General features: G+C 39.0%; 1 protein-coding gene across 4 annotated transcripts in view; it reads right to left on the bottom strand.

The window, feature by feature from the left end:
- Window positions 1-17,859, bottom strand: part of MYH11 (myosin heavy chain 11) — a 64,363-nt gene that overhangs the window by 19,858 nt on the left and 26,646 nt on the right. For all 4 annotated transcript variants that reach the window (XM_026076666.1, XM_026076664.1, XM_026076665.1 and 1 more), the window contains 12 exons: window positions 15,698-15,800; window positions 11,310-11,402; window positions 10,289-10,352; window positions 8,043-8,141; window positions 6,866-7,009; window positions 3,844-3,939; window positions 3,306-3,424; window positions 3,000-3,152; window positions 2,152-2,325; window positions 1,779-1,952; window positions 1,179-1,293; window positions 29-222 (listed from right to left, as the gene is read on the bottom strand). In XM_026076666.1, coding sequence (XP_025932451.1) covers window positions 29-222; window positions 1,179-1,293; window positions 1,779-1,952; window positions 2,152-2,325; window positions 3,000-3,152; window positions 3,306-3,424; window positions 3,844-3,939; window positions 6,866-7,009; window positions 8,043-8,141; window positions 10,289-10,352; window positions 11,310-11,402; window positions 15,698-15,800 — 1,528 coding nt within the window. The remainder of the gene's footprint in view (window positions 1-28; window positions 223-1,178; window positions 1,294-1,778; window positions 1,953-2,151; window positions 2,326-2,999; window positions 3,153-3,305; window positions 3,425-3,843; window positions 3,940-6,865; window positions 7,010-8,042; window positions 8,142-10,288; window positions 10,353-11,309; window positions 11,403-15,697; window positions 15,801-17,859) is intronic.

The following is a 17,859-nucleotide window of genomic DNA, read 5'->3' as shown; positions in this document are numbered from 1 at the left end:
TTCTGAAAACTGAGCATTTGAAATTTACCCTTTTTTCATGATTTGGAATGATACAGCGAACAAAGTTGGGATTGGTATTCCTTAGGGTGGTCATCAGTTTGGTCAGCTGTTCCTTATAGAGTTGGCCAACAGTACGGAACATGCCTTTCTTGGTTTTGGAAGCACTGGGAAGTGAACTTTCAGTCATCTTGGCCATCTGGTCCAGCCCTACTATACGGTCCACTGAAATGTAAAAGAAAGTGTGAATGGAACTGCTTATATGAACTGTCTTCACCTCACATCCTACCTGGTGTTGTTAAAATGTGACTTCTCAAAGAGGTCCAATATACTTATGGTGCCATAGAAGCATGCTAACAAAAGCACTAGAAGATCTTTTTAAGTAAATAGATATACAAGTCTACTTCTGTCAAACCTGAAAATGCAGATCTTTGGTAACTAGTAACAGAATGGAGCGACTGAATGCACAGCTGTTTATCTGCGCAATACCCACATCAGTAGGTTGGTATCAGAACCAGAAATAACAATGTCTCTTGACTCCCATCTGTGTATGGTTCTCAAAGTCTAGCTAATAATCCCCCCCAATTATCTGATAATTCAGAACTGCCCCCTGGTGCTTCCAGGGAGGCTAGTGTTTCTCCTATTTGTTTTTGTGCATGAATTAAATACATATACATATTTACATATACATATAACACATATATGTATATATGCGTTCCAGATCTGTATAAATTTTTTAAAATGAAGTGTTTTGTATGTATACAGACGTTCTCCTAATGGATTTTAGCTGAGATTATGTCACTGGAGAGAACTGTGCAAGACTTCTGGGGGAGGAGCATGTGAGGTAAGGACTGCCCACATTCATGAAAAGCAGTGATAACCTCTATTAGATGAACAGTCCAATATCACATTTTCAGCAATATTATAACAGTGTAGTGAATATTTTTATTATGTTGCTGAATAATATTAAGGAAAATATTTGATAGTGCTTAAAACTATCTAACGATGTTACCCTAAACATGTATTTAAAACAGGATATTACTGCTTTTCAGTTGAATCTCTTCCATGCTTATCATTTTCATACGTCTTTCCTGCCAGTGAGGAGAGGCTGTCAGAACACTTCTGGTAGGAGAATTTTCTTCCTTTAGACCACATTACTGATTTAGAGTTGTGATTCATACCATCTTTCCAAAGGTCTGCCACAAATTTGTCTGAAGACTGGTTCAGCAGAGAAGTCACATTGTCATTTAGTGGATCCATGTTCTTTGTTAGCCAGGCAGTTGCGTTGTAGTTAACCTACAGGAAACAGTGCTAGGTTAAAAATCTGTTCTTGATACGGAATTCTAGAGTGGCCAAGAACGTTGGCACTGTATTAATACAAAATAGTACAAAATATTAATAATGTGAAAAGCTTTCTATAGATGAGAGCTGTTGAGTGTTTCTCTTACATGTACTTGAATCTAAAGTGTTTTTTTTGCAGACATATCCGCAGCAAGCGATGTGTTCTGCCTTTAAAAATCTTTTTGCAAGAGGTGAATCCAAATTATATGGATTTTCAAAAGCCCTGGTGCTGGTTATTTTTGTTTTCATGTCAACTTAGCACAGCTGTGGCTGTTTTGCAAACCCTATTCCATGTGTTTTATAATTAAAGCACTTAATATATACATTATATAATTAAAGCTGTTCCATGTCAGTTGGGATACTTGAACTGCTTCTTGTTCACCATTTGGACATCAAAGAATAAAGATTCCTAAGTCAAAGTAGCTCAGTCTGCCCAGTACCTTTCCTGCGTAGTGGATTATGGAGAACTCAGTTTTATCCTTGAGTTGCTTGGTCTTCTGGAATTTGGGATGGTTGCCTTGTTCTTGACATAGTTTATCCACGAAAGATGTGTCAGTAGCTTTGGGGAACCAGCACTCTTCATCCAGGAGAGCCAGAACACCAGGAGGGTTGGTCTGCAGTGTGAGCAATACCAGATCAGGATTGTCGCAACCAGAGGCAAAGAAAGAGCACCACCTTCTTTTTCCTCTATGATATTAATCCCCCAGGCAACAAAGGATCCAAAATATCTTAAATGGCTCTCTTATTGTACTGTTATATAACTGACCCTGATGAAACCTATGTAGTATCCCCCCTGTAGAGATACAATCTTACTGGTCTTTCGATCAGCTCAATGCAAGGTTGCAGGTCAAGGCCAAAGTCAATGAAGTTCCATTCAATGCCCTCACGCTGATATTCCTCTTGCTCCAATATAAACATTGTGTGGTTGAAAAGCTGCTGAAGTTTCTCATTAGTGTAATTGATGCACAGCTGCTCAAAGGAATTGATCTGTAGAGAAGACAGAAGAAAGACAGAAGAATTGAATTCTTAATGTTAAAAAGACACCTGCAAGGAGGAACTTAAAAGACTAGATGAAATTAGGTATCTTCTATTTCTTTTCAAAGAGCACAGTAATTCAAATATAAGGATACAGATTTTTCTAATTTAAGGTCTTGAAAGCTTACAGTAAGTTCTCAGGTGTTAAATCTCTGCACTGGGACCTATTCAGTAAGCCATAAAGAGCAGGCCCTTGCTCTAAGCACTGAACCCCACAGAAGCACCATACGAGAATGCAGCCACCCTCCAGCCCTTCTTGCCAGGGGAACTGAAGGCTGCTTCTCTGAGGGAAAAGCAAGCAGCCGGATGTAACAGTCCTGTGGGTTGGGTTGGCCATGGGCTGCTAGCCAACCTGAAGAACCAAATTGTTTTTGCAGCTCTGAATTTAATTTATTTGTAATATTATGTGGATCTCTTCACTGAAAAAATAAAAGAATTTGGAGTCCACCAAAGGTCTGTGCATCCAAATGATTTGTTTGCAAATTTGGTGGAACAATGGTTTTCAGTGTCCAGATGTAGCAAAAATATTAAGCCGACTACGTTCTCCAAAGTCTCAACCACAGAGTAAAACAATCCACAGCATGACAAAAAGGAATTTTAGCTAACTTGTGCCTTACACCCCATACCTCAAAAATCTCAAATCCAGCAATATCAAGGATCCCCAAGAAGGAAGCACCTTGTCTTTTTGTTTTATCTAGAGCTTTGTTTACACGAGTTAGAATCCAGCGGAACAGACGTTCAAATTTTGCCTTGGCCAAAGCCTCTATGGCAAAGTCGGCCTGAAAAAAGAAGAGACTATTATAGGTTTAAGAAGAAACTCAATTAGCTGCTAATTTATGTATAGGTAATGAATAGGGAAACAGAAAACAGAGATTTCTGTTTAGACAAGCTGTAACAAAAGAAGAAAGAAGATTAATTTGAGGAGTACATACCTGCTCTTTGGTCTGAGCTTTCTGAACAACATCTCGTCCTACTTTGATCCTTGGGGTTAGAATAGCCCTTGTGAAATCTGTCACATTAATCCCCATCAGGTGACACACTTTTTGTGCAGCTAGAATAAGAGTGATATTTTATTTCAGAATGAATTTTCTCTTCGTAGATCAGTAAGTGTGAATACAAGCAGTTCAACAAGTGTGTGAAATTATTGTATCTTCCTTAAAAGCTCCTCTTTTATACACACACAGGATGCAATTTACCACGAAAGTATTATTCATGCTATCAGCAACAAATACACTGTTCATTAATTTATGGATTCAAGATTACCAGAAAAAGTAATGATAATTGTGCTGATTTTAAGTATAGAATATCTTTTAAGGTCATTGAAGTATATATACAATAGCATGAAATTAAATACACATAATGAACATTAAATAAACAATGAAATTAAAAGTACTGATAAATATTGTTTACTCAGCAGGTATTTTGTTAATTTCTTAATGATAATTAAAATTTTTAAGTGACTAATCATACCAGTATTGTCTGGCATAGAAGCTTGATCAGTGTTTCTCTCCTTCTTGAAGACAATATTACCCAGCTGTAGGACAGATGAAACAACCCTCAATATAGCTGTAAGATAAACAGATAATATAATTGAGGAACAGAATGTGCATATTTTGAAAGCTCTATTCTGTGCAATAAGGAGGGCTCATTGTATTGTCTGTGGTAGTCTATACCTCTATGGAAAGATCTGAGTTTGCTTTAAAAGACTGTGCTATAAACTGCAGAAGTTGGAGAGCTGAATGAAGAGCAGCTCGGATAATCCATGCCATGGAGTAAACAGGTCAGTCTGGGAACACCAGCACTGCCACACTAAGCTGTGCTTGTTCCTTGTTCAGACCCCCGGGTCTCAGGGGGGACTCTTGATTCATCTCCCACACACTGGCCTGTAGCATCTTCCCTGCTTGGACACTTCACAGTCTGCAACTCTGTCTTTAAAATCAAATATATCTATGAAATACCAGCAGCTTCAAAAGTGTGTGGCACTTCTAAGACTCCAGTTATGCAGAGAAATGTGGACATTCAGTCATGCAACTAAAATTAAATGTGTTCAAGCCTTTACAGGATTAGTGCCAAAGTTTTTTGTATAGAAAAGTAATTAATGTTTGATTACTAAAATGTGTATGAATGTGATGCTGCATTACTTTAGGTAGTAAATTCTACTGTGTTACAGATGAGATTGTGTTAATTTAGGGAGTTAATTCTTTTTGTTAATTTGGTAGCTTACACGGGATAATAATACTGTCTTAAGGGGCTTATATTTTAGAGCGTAAAATGAAAGGGGTTCAGACAGTAATACAAAGATTCCTATTGACATCAGGGAGAATGCTGCTGTCAACACCAATATACGTGCCATGGTGGGATAACGAACCAGTCTTCGTTAGTAACATCATTTGACTTCACCAAGGCTGGGATTTGCACCGCTGCCCTGTAAGGCGAGACGTTCTTTCTTGGCACCCTCAGTTACTAATGCGGGGATGGGAGGTGATGGAGCTCAGCTCCCTGTGGCCTCCCTTGGTCCAAGGTTCAAGTGATGGGCTGCTGCTGTTTTAGCCACCAGGTGTCACTTGGGGCATGGGGACTGCAGCCGTGGGCAATGCACACTGGCATGCACCAGTCTAAAACCCAGCACACTCCTGGGAACAGCGAGTTGTAAATGTTACCCAGCTTGAAGTCTGTGACAGGCACACATTTTCAAGATAGTTTAGTTTGTTTATGTTGCGTGGTTTTATTTCCCTTTTCTCTGAATCAGTGAATACAAATATTAACTATTCAGAGCTGACCCATTTCTTTCAAAATTAAATCAGAATATTTTCCAACTTTTTTCATGCTAGTCATTGTTGGAAAGTTCAAAAAAAAAAGGCTTTAAATGGTCATTAGTGTTGTTAGAGCTGGCTTGAATTCAGTAATCTGTTTTGGGTGTGCATGGAGTTCTGTTAGTGAGATGCCTGAAGTCTGTCCTTTCACAGACACAAATTACGCTTCAAAACACCACATCTTATAGCACTTCTGCATGCTGACAACTTTACTGGTGGAATGCAACTAGGTCAAGAGTGCATGTCATATTCCTTCTACAAGAAGGTCTCCTCAGTTCATAAGATTTATAATAAAAAAACGTCCTTGCAGTTCTTCATCAAAATGGATAGCAAAATGTCGTGTCAATTATTTTATTTGATCCACAGTTAAATTACTGTATTGAGCTGCCATGCATTTCACCAGTTGTTCTGTGCCTCACAGAGATAATAAGTTCTCTTTGATGATATATATGTCTCTTTTCTAATAGAGACAATAATTCTTCTGTATTTCTTTCACTGTGTTTTCAGCAAGTGCTGCCAGTTTAAACCTTTAAAGGAGGTGTTTTGCAAAGAGTCTTCACTGCTGGCTTCATGTGCTCCCACCAGTACCCACTGCAACAATGGGAAAAGGTAGGCCACTGTAGCAATTTTTTAGATCTTTTCTAGTAACAGCCTAAAAGCAGTGAGATCCTAATTAGGTCTCCTTGCAAGGCAGGAACGATAGTCACCTAATACTCACAAGACTTCCTGAAGCATCACCCTGTTTAATACAAAGATGGCAATGATTCCAAAGAGGCTGGTAATGTGTGGTGTATGTCATAGGTTTATGAAAGTGGTTTCTAGCCTTTTTGCAGCTGGCCTCACTGTCTTCATTCCCTGCCAAGGTATTCTTAGTCCTTTCTGTCCTCCCCTCCCTGGATTATTGCTGCTGGTTTATGTTGATTTCTAGGGTTGTCTTCAGGCACTGTGGTGCCACCAGTTTAGTTGCTTTTTGATCCTGGCTCTGACCATGCTGCTTGTCTTATGTGATCTTTAAGGTGTTCCACCAGACCATAGTGTGAGTTAATAATGGCTCAGGAACTTCAGCTAATCCTGCTCTGGTGCATGCTGTGGTGTCCAGAGAAGACAGCAAAGTAAATCGCAAAATTCAGCTGTCCTTTAATGTTGTCCCTTCTCTATCTGAGTAATGTCTATCCTGATCACACAGAAATGTACTCCCATATTATTCTTAAGGCAGGGTAGAAGCGAATCTGTACTTGAGAAGTTTTTCCCTATGAGAGGCCCTTAGTTCTCTTTCCATGGGACATCTATGGTTTAATTCATCTAATACCACCTGGGAAGGGGAGAAGGAGGGAAATCTAGGGACACTAATTCACGGTGCTCTTTTTAAAAACAGTAGCTAGGTAACAGTTTTGGTTGGTGATAATTTTACAAACAGGAAATAAGAAACAAAAGGTTAACCAACTTGGGTATGTTCAGAGTCCTGCAGTTTCTGCTTCATGGAAGATCACACTTCTCCGGAGAAACATGGATGTTAAATCTAAATAATCTTAATTTTCTTATATGAATGCAATATCTTACTTCACGTGCATATTTTGCAAAGTGACATCCTGGACAGAATTCTTCGCTGTATATTTGTATCCTATATATTGTTGTTTGCAGAGGTATACCTCAAATACAACCTTACTACCAATTCTTACCTGTCTGTTCCTCTTCACTAAAGCCCATAATTTTCATGGCTTCCAAGGTCTCCTGGAACATCTCATCATCTTGTTGAGCAGGGATAGGCACATAGCCATTAGATAGAAAGGTGTAATTGTTGAAGTTTTCCAGCAATAGATCATCTAAAAGATGAAGAAGAAAAGCTTGACTTAAGTACATCAACTTAAGTACATCAACTTAATGCTTGTGGTTAATGAATTCTCCTAACACAGAAACACAACAGAAAAGATTTAGTGTTTTCACCAAAGGAAGACATTCCTTGTATGAGGATCTTAGGATTTTGTGGTGGACAAATATTTCAGAATAACTCTTCATTTAGCAAATTTGATTGTCTTGAGTTTCCACTTTTCAGTAGTAACTGGGGAGTGTCTCTGCCCCTCAGTGGAATTTAGCACCCCAAGGACTCAAATCTGAGCCTTCTTTCCGTAAGTCTTTCATTTAGCTCCATATGCAACCTAGTCAGAATTCCACATCTCTACTTGGTCTTCTATACCTGGCGATTCATATCAGATAACAAAAAGAAAGTAACAACCATAGTGGATCAGACCAAAAGACTCTTCAGACCCATACTGTGGCCAGCAACAGATTCTTAGGGAAGGAGTATAAAAAACAGTCCAAATACAGAGTTATCCTGTCCTTTATACATTCTCTAGCAACTGGCAATTTAGGGAAAGATGTTGTATTTGAACCATGATGTTCTAAACCCTTTCTGGACCTAATTATACTTTAGACCTTCTCAACATCCTGAAGCAATGGGTTTCACAATGTGATTAGGTACTGTGAGAAACACTCTCAGTGTTTTTTAACTGCTAGCCAATAATTTTATTGGGAATGCCAAATTCTTTTGTGTAATAAATAATGAATACCTCTTCCCTATTCATCTTCTTGATGTCATTCAAGATGGTGTTTGAATGGGTTTACATGCCCTGTGAATTGAAGTGTCCTGTAAACTGCAAACCAGCTGGTGCAGACAGATGCATATCAATTGAGGCTTTTTTATAATTCACTTGATAGCATTATTTTATATAGCTAAAGAATTGCTTATTTATAGAAAGGATTGAATGACATATAGATAAACAAAATTAAGACACATTACTTAAGTAAGCCATTACTCACTGTTTAATGAGAGGTAAGAATTGTTAGCAAGTAACTTACTTTTCATTTGTTCAGAAGCTCCAGCAATCAAATAGTAAAAGATATGAAACGTTCGCTCATCTTTAGCCTGACGAATAGCACGGGATTTTTCAAGCAAATCTGTTTGTCAAGTATGTTAAAAAAAATCAATAACATATTTCAGTCTTTCCTTAATTATACCATCAGCCTCAGAACCATCAATAGCATTGTTCAAATATTTGCCAAAAGCTTGGCTAACATGAACATGGGTCTAATTTTGCAATCATTTTCTACTACGCAAAGTGCTTATTGTTGATGTCATTTGTGCTATCTGTGACAGGAGTGCTAGTATTGGTTTAATTCTCACCACAACGAATAGATCAATTTCCTACCTCTTACTGTACCATAAATGCTGGTAATCATGGTAGTAAGCACTACAATAGACATAAATGTTACCAAAATCAGATATATAAAAATAGTATTCACAATATCATTCCCACCACCTTTTAAGATGAAATACCAATATGATTCTTTCAGCATAAGATGGGGCTGCTAGAGATAGAGCTTTTGAGGCCAGTATTGTAAATATAAAAGCAATAAAAGCAAAGTATTTCAGCATCAATCAATGATTCTCTTTTTAAATGCCAGAGTGTTTGTCCCCTTGCTTAATCCTGTAGTAGAGGCATCAGTAGAAAAGATAAAATTTCAATTAAGACCCCAAAAAATTAAAACCAGATTTTTTCTAAAGATCACTCATCAGAATAAGAACAGAAGGATAAAATGCATGCTATTGATTCTACACCCGAGAGATAAGTTCTTTCTTTATAGCTGCATCTTTCTTTTTCCTCATTTATTGGAGTGAGCAGTTCCTTCTCTATGCAAAGATAAGCAATACAGCAACTGAGAAATCTGGCTACATATTAAAACACACTATTTCATAAACATAACCAAAGAAAGAGGCAACAGTACTTGGCAAGCAAACTCAGGCTAAGCTGAATTTATCTGAAATGTTTATACTTTGTTCCTAAAAAAAATACACTGAGGTTATTGATATATAGCACACTGCTCTGTGTGTGTCATTTGATAGAGCAGAGCAGTATCTAGTATCCAGAGCAGGCAAGCTCTTTGGAAATAACCAGCATTTGATGCAGACGGGGGCATCAGCACCAGCAAAATATTTGCTCCACTTCAATTGTAAAAGCTCTCAGGACAAGTCATTTCTGGCCATGGTGATTTAACAACATATGCAAAGATCAAGGTAATTTCAGGAAAAATCACCCCTCAATTTCACAAAAGGAGATAAACTATGAGGACTCTAAGACAGCTCCTCTTTTGCTTTTCCTGTCTCTTTTGTCCTTATTGCTATAAAGACTTTAGGGGGGTGGAAGAAAAAGGTTTATTACTTCTATTAAGATGGCTCTTCAGTCCTCTAGACGTGAACTAGAAACCTGTCATGCTAGATGTCATGTAGACATCTCCCTTAGCAGGTTATTCTCAATGCTGTCGTGGAATCTGTCTCTGTCCGTACATATGTGACCTTTGCAGGCGTATACCTAAACAAGGAGGCATGTGTGGCCACAGGCTTGATTGCTCAGCCTGGAAGGCCCATGGCCCTGGGGTTTCTTCCTATACAGAAGTCAGTGTGCACGGGGCTCAGAGTGAGACCGTACTGTATACCCGGGCTTCATCCCAACACGCAAGCAGGACTGGGGCAGGGTGCCAGCCCTGGACTGGAAAACTGGACAGCACTTCCCAAGCTCCTAAGTAAAATATAGTGACAATACCATGCATTCAATATGTTTTTTCAAATTGTCAGTCACAGCACCACTGAGAAGCAGGGAAGTTTCCAACCTATTTATACAGTTGGCAAATTAGATCACAGGGAAGCAGAGTGACCCATGCAGGATCACAGAACGAAGTGACTGCAGATCTCTCAAGACCGCGTGCAATCTTAACCACAAAACAATCTTCTCACCCTATCGTGTTATTGGGACTCTGTTTTTAAAGTCCCCTCCAGTTGGCTTAGGTATGTTGTTTCCATTTTCTGAAGTTGCATATGGGGCATAGCACACTTTCCTATAGCTGTGAAAACAGACGTGAAAATGTAAACATGAGAGTAAGACAAACTGAGAAGCTGGTATCAGCATAAATGGAGCCACTTCCCTCCATCTTTGTTTATACCAGCCTCAGCAATATTTGCCTTTCTTAGACATGCAGTGGAGCTTGTTTATGTTACTTCCTTCTGCTCACCCTAGTTAGCTTCCAGTGCAGCTCACGGAAAAGGATACAAGTCTCTATGTTTGCTCCGACAATGTAGCCTGTCACATCAAAGTTGATGCGGATGAATTTACCCTGTGAATGAAAAGAAAACCTAGATTGAGCTATTCTTTCTCTCTTTTATGCTGGATTTTACAACTTTAGGGTTTAGCCTGTTTAGTGAGACATGTACATCATCCTTTTAAGATTAACATCCTTGATTCCCTCCTGCTGGGAGAAACCCATGGGAAAAGGCTGAAAGGAAGTGAACTTCTCTGACATTCCCTCTGCAGAGATTTGCCCCACATTTTGTTCAGGTACTTAGAGGGAAAGGAGTCCCTCCCTACGGGAGCAGCCTGTGGAAGCTGGGGATATGCCAACATCTTTTTTTTTTGCTTTGATTTCCACAAGGTCAGAGAGGGATAGAGTTGGATTTGCCTAACTCCCTCTGCTGAGTTTAATCTGCATGAATCCCTGAACTCGGTAGGAAAACAGCAGAGCTGGGAGAGGACAGCCTGCAAGGGAAAGGAAGCATCTGCCAGTACTCCCAGCAAAAAGTGTCATCAAATACTGACAGCCCCCAACTCATATTATTCCAGCTTGAGTCTTTCTGACTCTTCTTATTTTCTCTCATGTAGTTAATCATTTCATATATTAACCACTCTTGATAAATAACAGTCACACCTTACAGCAAGATGCATGTTCAACATCTGTGCAAAGAAAAAGAAAGAACAGATGTGGTTTGCAAATATTCTGGAGGTGGATATGTTCTGGAATAGGAGTTGGCTCTGGAAGGCCGCACACAGGCTGCTAAATTGTGAGAGGACAATGGTACTGTCAAGTCTGAGCTTGATTTTTAATCTCTTGAAAGGCCAAATTCTTATTTCAGAGAGGAATTCTAAACACTGTTTTAAAGGGATTAGTTTGAAGAAGCTCTTTAGACAGCAGCATGATGAGAGAGCATGGTGATAAGAGGGCCACATTCTGTACACTCTGTTTTAAAAGATGCTGTATCTCCCCCTACACAGACCCACCTGGCATTCTCCTACTTACAAATCTGGAGGAGTTGTCATTCTTCACAGTTTTGGCATTTCCAAAAGCTTCAAGAATAGGGTTTGCCTGGAGAAGCTGTTTTTCCAGCTCGCCCTAAAATTCATTCAGATTCAGTTAACCCTGTACTCCATATTTACTTAATTAAAAACAGCACGTGTACACTGGAGGAAAAAGTGAAAGATAATTTAAGCCTCTGAACTTTTTTTGCTGAATACTGCACTTCATGTGGATTTGTTTTCATTCTCTGTTAATCTTTGTGTTTATATATTTGTGCAGTCGACTGCTGTCCTGTTTACATGACCCTTTTCCAGCTCTGTTGCTTGTGACAGATCAAAGTGTATTAATCTCTTTAGTATCATGACTGGCCTTTCTTAATAAAAAGGGTCATTCACTGTCAAATATATATATGTATTTTTTTTCAGTTTATTATTATTTTTTAAGAAGGGATGTTCTTAAAGGAACCTCTTGCAAGTCTTTTTCAAGTTAGTGTATTGAGATCCTTTGCTAGCAAATGATGATGTAATTAGAATAACTTGCCGAGAATCATTTCAATGTAATGCAGCACAAAGCTACAAAGCAGATTTCACCAAGTCTATTAATAATGATCCATGCAAGGCTATTTAGGTTAAATATGAAAATGCATTAATTTTTTTCAAACTAGGATAATAAGTTCTCATGCAAACACACAAACTTTGTATTATATTGTTAATTGTGATTGGTAATTGCTAATGAAATAAATCATGCAATGAAATGAGCATGCATTTAATACTCCTATTTCTAAACAAACCAATGAAGTTGAAAAAATACTTTGTTTATGAAAACAGTTTTTTTCAACTTCTTATTCAGCTCTGTGCTATGAAGTTGCTCAACTTTCACGTTGGCTTCTTGTCATCCTATTCTGCATCCTGTCCTGCTCTGCAGCAATGATGTGCATCATTTCAAACAATTCATGCTGAATAACAGCAGAAAACTTCCTTGATAGATAACATAATATAATTTAAATCCTTTTGAGGGAATATTTAGGTTGAATCTAGAGGAAATAATTTGAAAAATGAGTTTTTCACAATCAGTGTGGAAAACTGGTAACCTTTCTCTATATGCCATTCTTGAATGTCTTGTAACTTGTGTGGCAATGATGAGACCTGCCTCAAAAATATAGTTAAAAAGCAACGGATTGTTAACTGATGGCTAAATTTATTGGAATGGTAATGAGAGGGGAGGAGGAGCGGCTTTCCTAGAGCATAGATCAGATGGGAGCTAAGGACTGAAGTAAAACTGCACTGAAGAAAACCCCAAACCCAAAACTAACTACCTGCTGAGTTGGAAGAAGAGGGGAGAGAGATTTCAACAAGCCAATACAGGTGCCCTACAGGAAATAATGAATTCCTGAAAGTTCCTGAAGTTTCTCTGTAGTGGGCAATTCTTTCCACTTACAATCTGTAGATTTAAAACCTGTACTATGAGCATAGGTTGTTGCTGAAATCAGATGGTGACAGCTGAAGAAGAACCTTAACCACTAGAATTAGACAGAAACCCATCCACTCCTAGTGAGAACTAAACTATACTATAAACGTGGGGGTATAAAACTGTGGCTCCAACATAACAGCACTGTATGCAGCTGTAACTCCACTGAACTCCACAGAGCTGCCTATGCCAGCCACAGATGAACTTGTCAAATGAACTAAGGGGCGACACAGCAGGTATTACAATTGTATTGCCTTTTGTCATCGCCAAAGTCTGAGAGGCAGCAGTCAGAATAAGGAAAAAAGGCCCAGTACAAAGAAAAATCACATTTGCCTGGCATACAAAAAAAAAGAATGTGCCAGCAAACCTGCCTCCATTCCCAGCGCTGGTGTGCTGGTACGGCACGCCACAGTACCAAGGGCCCACAAAGGCCTCTACGGATCTGCCGTAATGCACTTGCAGACACACGCTGCAATGGTAATTGCTCTGTTATATATCATAGCAGCAAGCTAGGAACATGCTAACTTTTGCAGATGTGAACAATTCTCAACAGTTACATGAAAATGTAAAATTGAAAGCAATATCAAATGGAAAGCATGCAGCCAAAGTAACAAATCAATCACACACCGTGAGGTTTAGGAATTATTTCACAACAGTCCTAAAAAGTTCAGCCTGAAGCACAGAAAGCATTGGAGTATTTTCATTCAGAGATCATGTTGCTCAGTTTCAGGCTGATTGGCTCTTTCAGGATCGTGGGAAAATTCATTCAAACTACGGCAATTTGAACACACGCATATAGAACAGAGTGATATTTGAAAGATAACCCCGCCTGTGTCAGACCTCATCCTTTGTCATGGAGCCTGACACAGTTAGGGTTGATTTGTGAGAGCATTTGGTGCTATTGTTGCTTTTCATATCATACAACATATTTCAACAAAGTCTCTCTTAAATTTTTGAGGTGCAACAATAGCATGCAGATCTACACTCAGTGCCTTAAACACACATCAAACAGTCTAAGTTACTCACGTAAGCAAAAGATGGACCTTGCTGTATTGAATAATGTGGTATAAAACAAGTGTCAGTATCATTTCCATTACACAGACATTTTTTTTTGTTTTTCCTGTATTAAAATAACCAATATACAGTTTCCATGCAAATAAACCAGGAATACAAATAAAAAAAACATATTGCAGACATACCAAGAGTACAAATACAGTTAACATATATAGAGCATTTTAACTGAAGAAAAAAAACCAAAACTGAACCAAAGGGATGGGGTTTGGATCTGGTCCCAAGTTAGTCTCCCAGGACCAGACAAAGACAAATATTTTTATGGTAAATCCCATATCTTTCTCTAGTGCAACTGAATCATTTTGCTATTCTTCACCCTTTTATAATGACTGTAATTGCAGAGCCAGTAGTCCCAACCACTGAAGTACTATTTGCCAGCATGTTACAGAACAACTTAGACTTCCTCTCAGCCCTCATCTGGTGGATATTTGCCTGCAGGTCTATCTCAGGGCTAGTTTGATCCTGAGTCTCATGAAATTCCCCATGAAAAAAGAGGAATCAACAGCAACTCCAGTTACTTGCCCATTAGGAATGGCCCTGAAACCACAAGTTCATTCCCCTGCCCCTGCCACTGAGCAGGACTCAGTAGGAAGAAATCGTTTTTTTGCATTAACATTCAACACAGGAAAATTATACCTTTAGTCTTAGTTCGTTTCCATCAAACTTAATCACAGATTTCTAGAAAGCACTGCCCGCAGGGACATCTCCTCCCTCCTCTGCCCCAAAGTCAAACCTGCTGTCCCTAAACCGCAATTACTCATGCTGGAAGAGGCCAGCACACCCCGTACTCTGCAGTCCTCTCTCTGCTGAGATTCAGGAAAGGCGCGGCAGGGAGTCGTAAGATCCAGGACAGGTCTGGTCACGGGATGTTTGCCTGCATAGGGCTACACTGCTAATACAGTATCAATTACATAGACTGAACAGCCATGGTTACAGCTCCTTGTCCCCTTGGGTCTTTGTCCTTGTCCTTGGGTTTTAATTTAAGCTGGATTTTAACTGACGACCCAAAGAAGGAATTACTTGTTTTGGGCCCAGTCCTGCATTCAGAACACACTGAAATCTCTTCCTGAATTAAGCCTGTTTTGCCATAAAATTTCTACATCTTTTTACAGGAGATCTTGAGTAACATTCAAAAGGCTCTAAATGACTTAGGAACTGGAGTTGCATCTTTGAAAATAAGAAAGACAAGTAGGAGCCTCAGCCATACCAGCGGTCACAGGGAACGGGGTAGGTATAAGCTAATAATATGGTTCATAGCAAGACAAGGAACTTCAGTCACTAAGGCAGGATTATTACAAATTTTGAGGAAACAAACTATTTGTAAAGAATTGTGCCTTTCAAAATTGTTCTCTCTTTGTCAGGGGAGTAAAGAGAAACCAAAAAAACTGGAAAGGTTTTATGTTGGGACTCTTTGCTATGTAGTAAGAAAATATGCCGACTAATGAAGCCAATCAAAACTTTGGAAGTTTAAATGTTGGCATACATTTTTGTGATGCAGCCGGACAATGTGTTAGTTAAAGGTTTTCCCAAACTTCTTAGTTGCTGGGGGCCAAAGGTAAAATAAGGACCCAAAACCTTGCAGGCCCCAAGGCCTTCATATTAGGCTATAAATAGATACTATACATATGGAAAGCTATGAATAATTCTCTTCTAGCGAAGTACATTCTGATTTGGTGCCTAAAGGGATGTCAAACAAAATTTTTTTCCATAAACGTAGAGCTGTGACATAATTATGTACTCTTAATATGTCAACTATTTGGCAAGCCATAAACGTTGACTTGCTGTTAGCACAGTCAGCTCAGTGCAGTCCTAACAAGCTTGAAGGAGAACTGAATACGGAGGAGCTCACTTACTGTGATGCTGGTGTCCTTTTTGCCCTTATGTGATGAAGCAACATAAGCCAGATACTGAATGACCTTTTTGGTATTTTCTGTCTTGCCAGCACCAGATTCACCTCTGAGGAGAATGAAAATAACACAAAAGAAGGTACGTAACTAGTGAACTCCTTCCACCATGTGAAGTACTTAGAGTACAAAAACAAGCTTGGAAAATGCCTGGCTCAGTTAGTATCTAGCCTAGAACACCGTCTCTCCAATTCCACCTGACTTCAGCATGCAAAGAACGCAGTATCGGAGCTGTTGCTCTGTCCCATTAGTATTTTGACTGGACAGTGGGCCATTTAAGGCAATCCTAAAACATGATGCGTTTTTGAACAGCAGTTCATCTTGCTTTGGCAGCATCTGAACGTTTATGAGCAGTGGGGCTGGCAGGGAGTTTGCTCATATTTTAAGACCAAAAAACGTAACATTAACTGTGATGTGGTACAGCAGTAAGAAGAATCATCAGCAGTAGTACAATAGTCATTTTCTCCTCTGAAACTTTGGCATTAAAATAGAGTAAGAGTTTGTACCAGTCCTGGAGAATAAGGGATTGATGCTGCCTCCTTTGAGCTCCATGTTCAAACTCCTGTTGAATTCAATGGGACCACAGCTGGGACTGCCTGAGCTGGTATCGGTACTAACCAGGTCATTTGGGACCTCTCACGTGGGGAGATCTCCAACCAGCGAGGCAGCATCCCAGCTGTGCTCTGTGCGGTGTCTCTTGGGAAGCAGGAAGGCAGTGTTAACCTTCCACCTCCCAGAAGACTTCAAAGGGTAAGTTTATTTACAACTATTAAGTCCTCTCTTAAAGTAAAATACTGATTTTCAAAGTACAGTTACAAGGGCTAGATTTGCATGGTCATTTCTCAGAAGTAAGAACATTTCCAGCCCAACTCTATCCTCCCTAGATGTCACATTACATTGTCTCACTTCTTTTAGATTCCTTTGGCTCAGATGATTATTTAGGCTAAAATGATTTTATATTGCCCTGGCTCAGCAATGAAAAAGGGCATTTAAGTGGGTGTGGATGTAATTTAAAATCAAGCTAACTCTTTTGACTCTATCAAGCTAGTGCTGTAAGGAAGGCAATAGTCTAAATATAAGTCGGACCTCTCTGTCTTTGGATTTAAGTTAAAATGGATTTAAAAATAAAAAGAACAATACATTCAAAAATCCCATGGATATTTGTCAACTCTTTGAAGTTGAAACTATTTAGCTGGATCCATTGCAGTTCTGCTCCTTTTCCTAATTAGGAAATATAGGAGTTAATTTTCCCTACCAAGGGACCAGTGATAAATGGGCATAAAAAAATGAGTAAGTGCTGGGCAGAACTTTTAAGGCAGGATGACATTGATGTAAACCTTAGGAAACCAGAAACAATTCCTGCCTGAGGTACATGATGATGAGAAATGTTTCTTCTGGCTTTTAGAGTTTTAGCAAGAAATAATTGAGATGAATATGTTCCTTTTCTAAAGACCTGGGTTAATTTGCACAGTTTAGAGGCTGGATTCATCCATGCCTGGTCTTCAGTGCTGAAACATTTCCATGTTTTATTGATAAAAATTAAGTGTCCCGGGAGCAATTCCAAACCAAGCACACCAATTTGAAGATGTGTACAGAGTTTTCAAATAAATCTACCTTACAACTTTGCTTCTTTGCAAAAAATAAAAACTTTCTTCAAACAAACCCTAGGCTTTGAACTATTCCATTTTATCAAAGGTTATTTGTAGTTCATCACTACATGAATTGCATTTCCTTTCTCCCAGGGCAACAGTGCCCATCATTTGGCTTTCCCCTGGATCCCTGTAAGTATTACCATATATGGCATCATTTTGCTTGTAATTATCCTACCATACTGTAATGCTTAAGTTACTTAACATTTCGTTCTGTGCTTTCTTTCCTTAACTCTTTGCTACTGCACAGGCTGATAGTTTTTCTCTTTTCTGCAGATACACTTTGAGGCTTTAACTTCATAATGGAACAGACAAGAAAAAATTCTATGCTTTAACATGAAATGGAAAACTGACAGACAGGATCTCAACAGCTACAAATGGAAAAAGAAGTCTTCAAGGTCATTAAGTAAGGAAGGGTATTGTCCGTAGCTGATGGATACGTCTAATTTTTTAACATATCAG

This window comes from Apteryx rowi, unplaced genomic scaffold, assembly GCF_003343035.1.
Source record: "Apteryx rowi isolate R43461 unplaced genomic scaffold, aptRow1 scaffold_436, whole genome shotgun sequence".
NCBI classification, from domain to species: Eukaryota; Metazoa; Chordata; class Aves; order Apterygiformes; family Apterygidae; genus Apteryx; species Apteryx rowi.
This window is presented reverse-complemented; position numbering and strand designations above follow the sequence as displayed.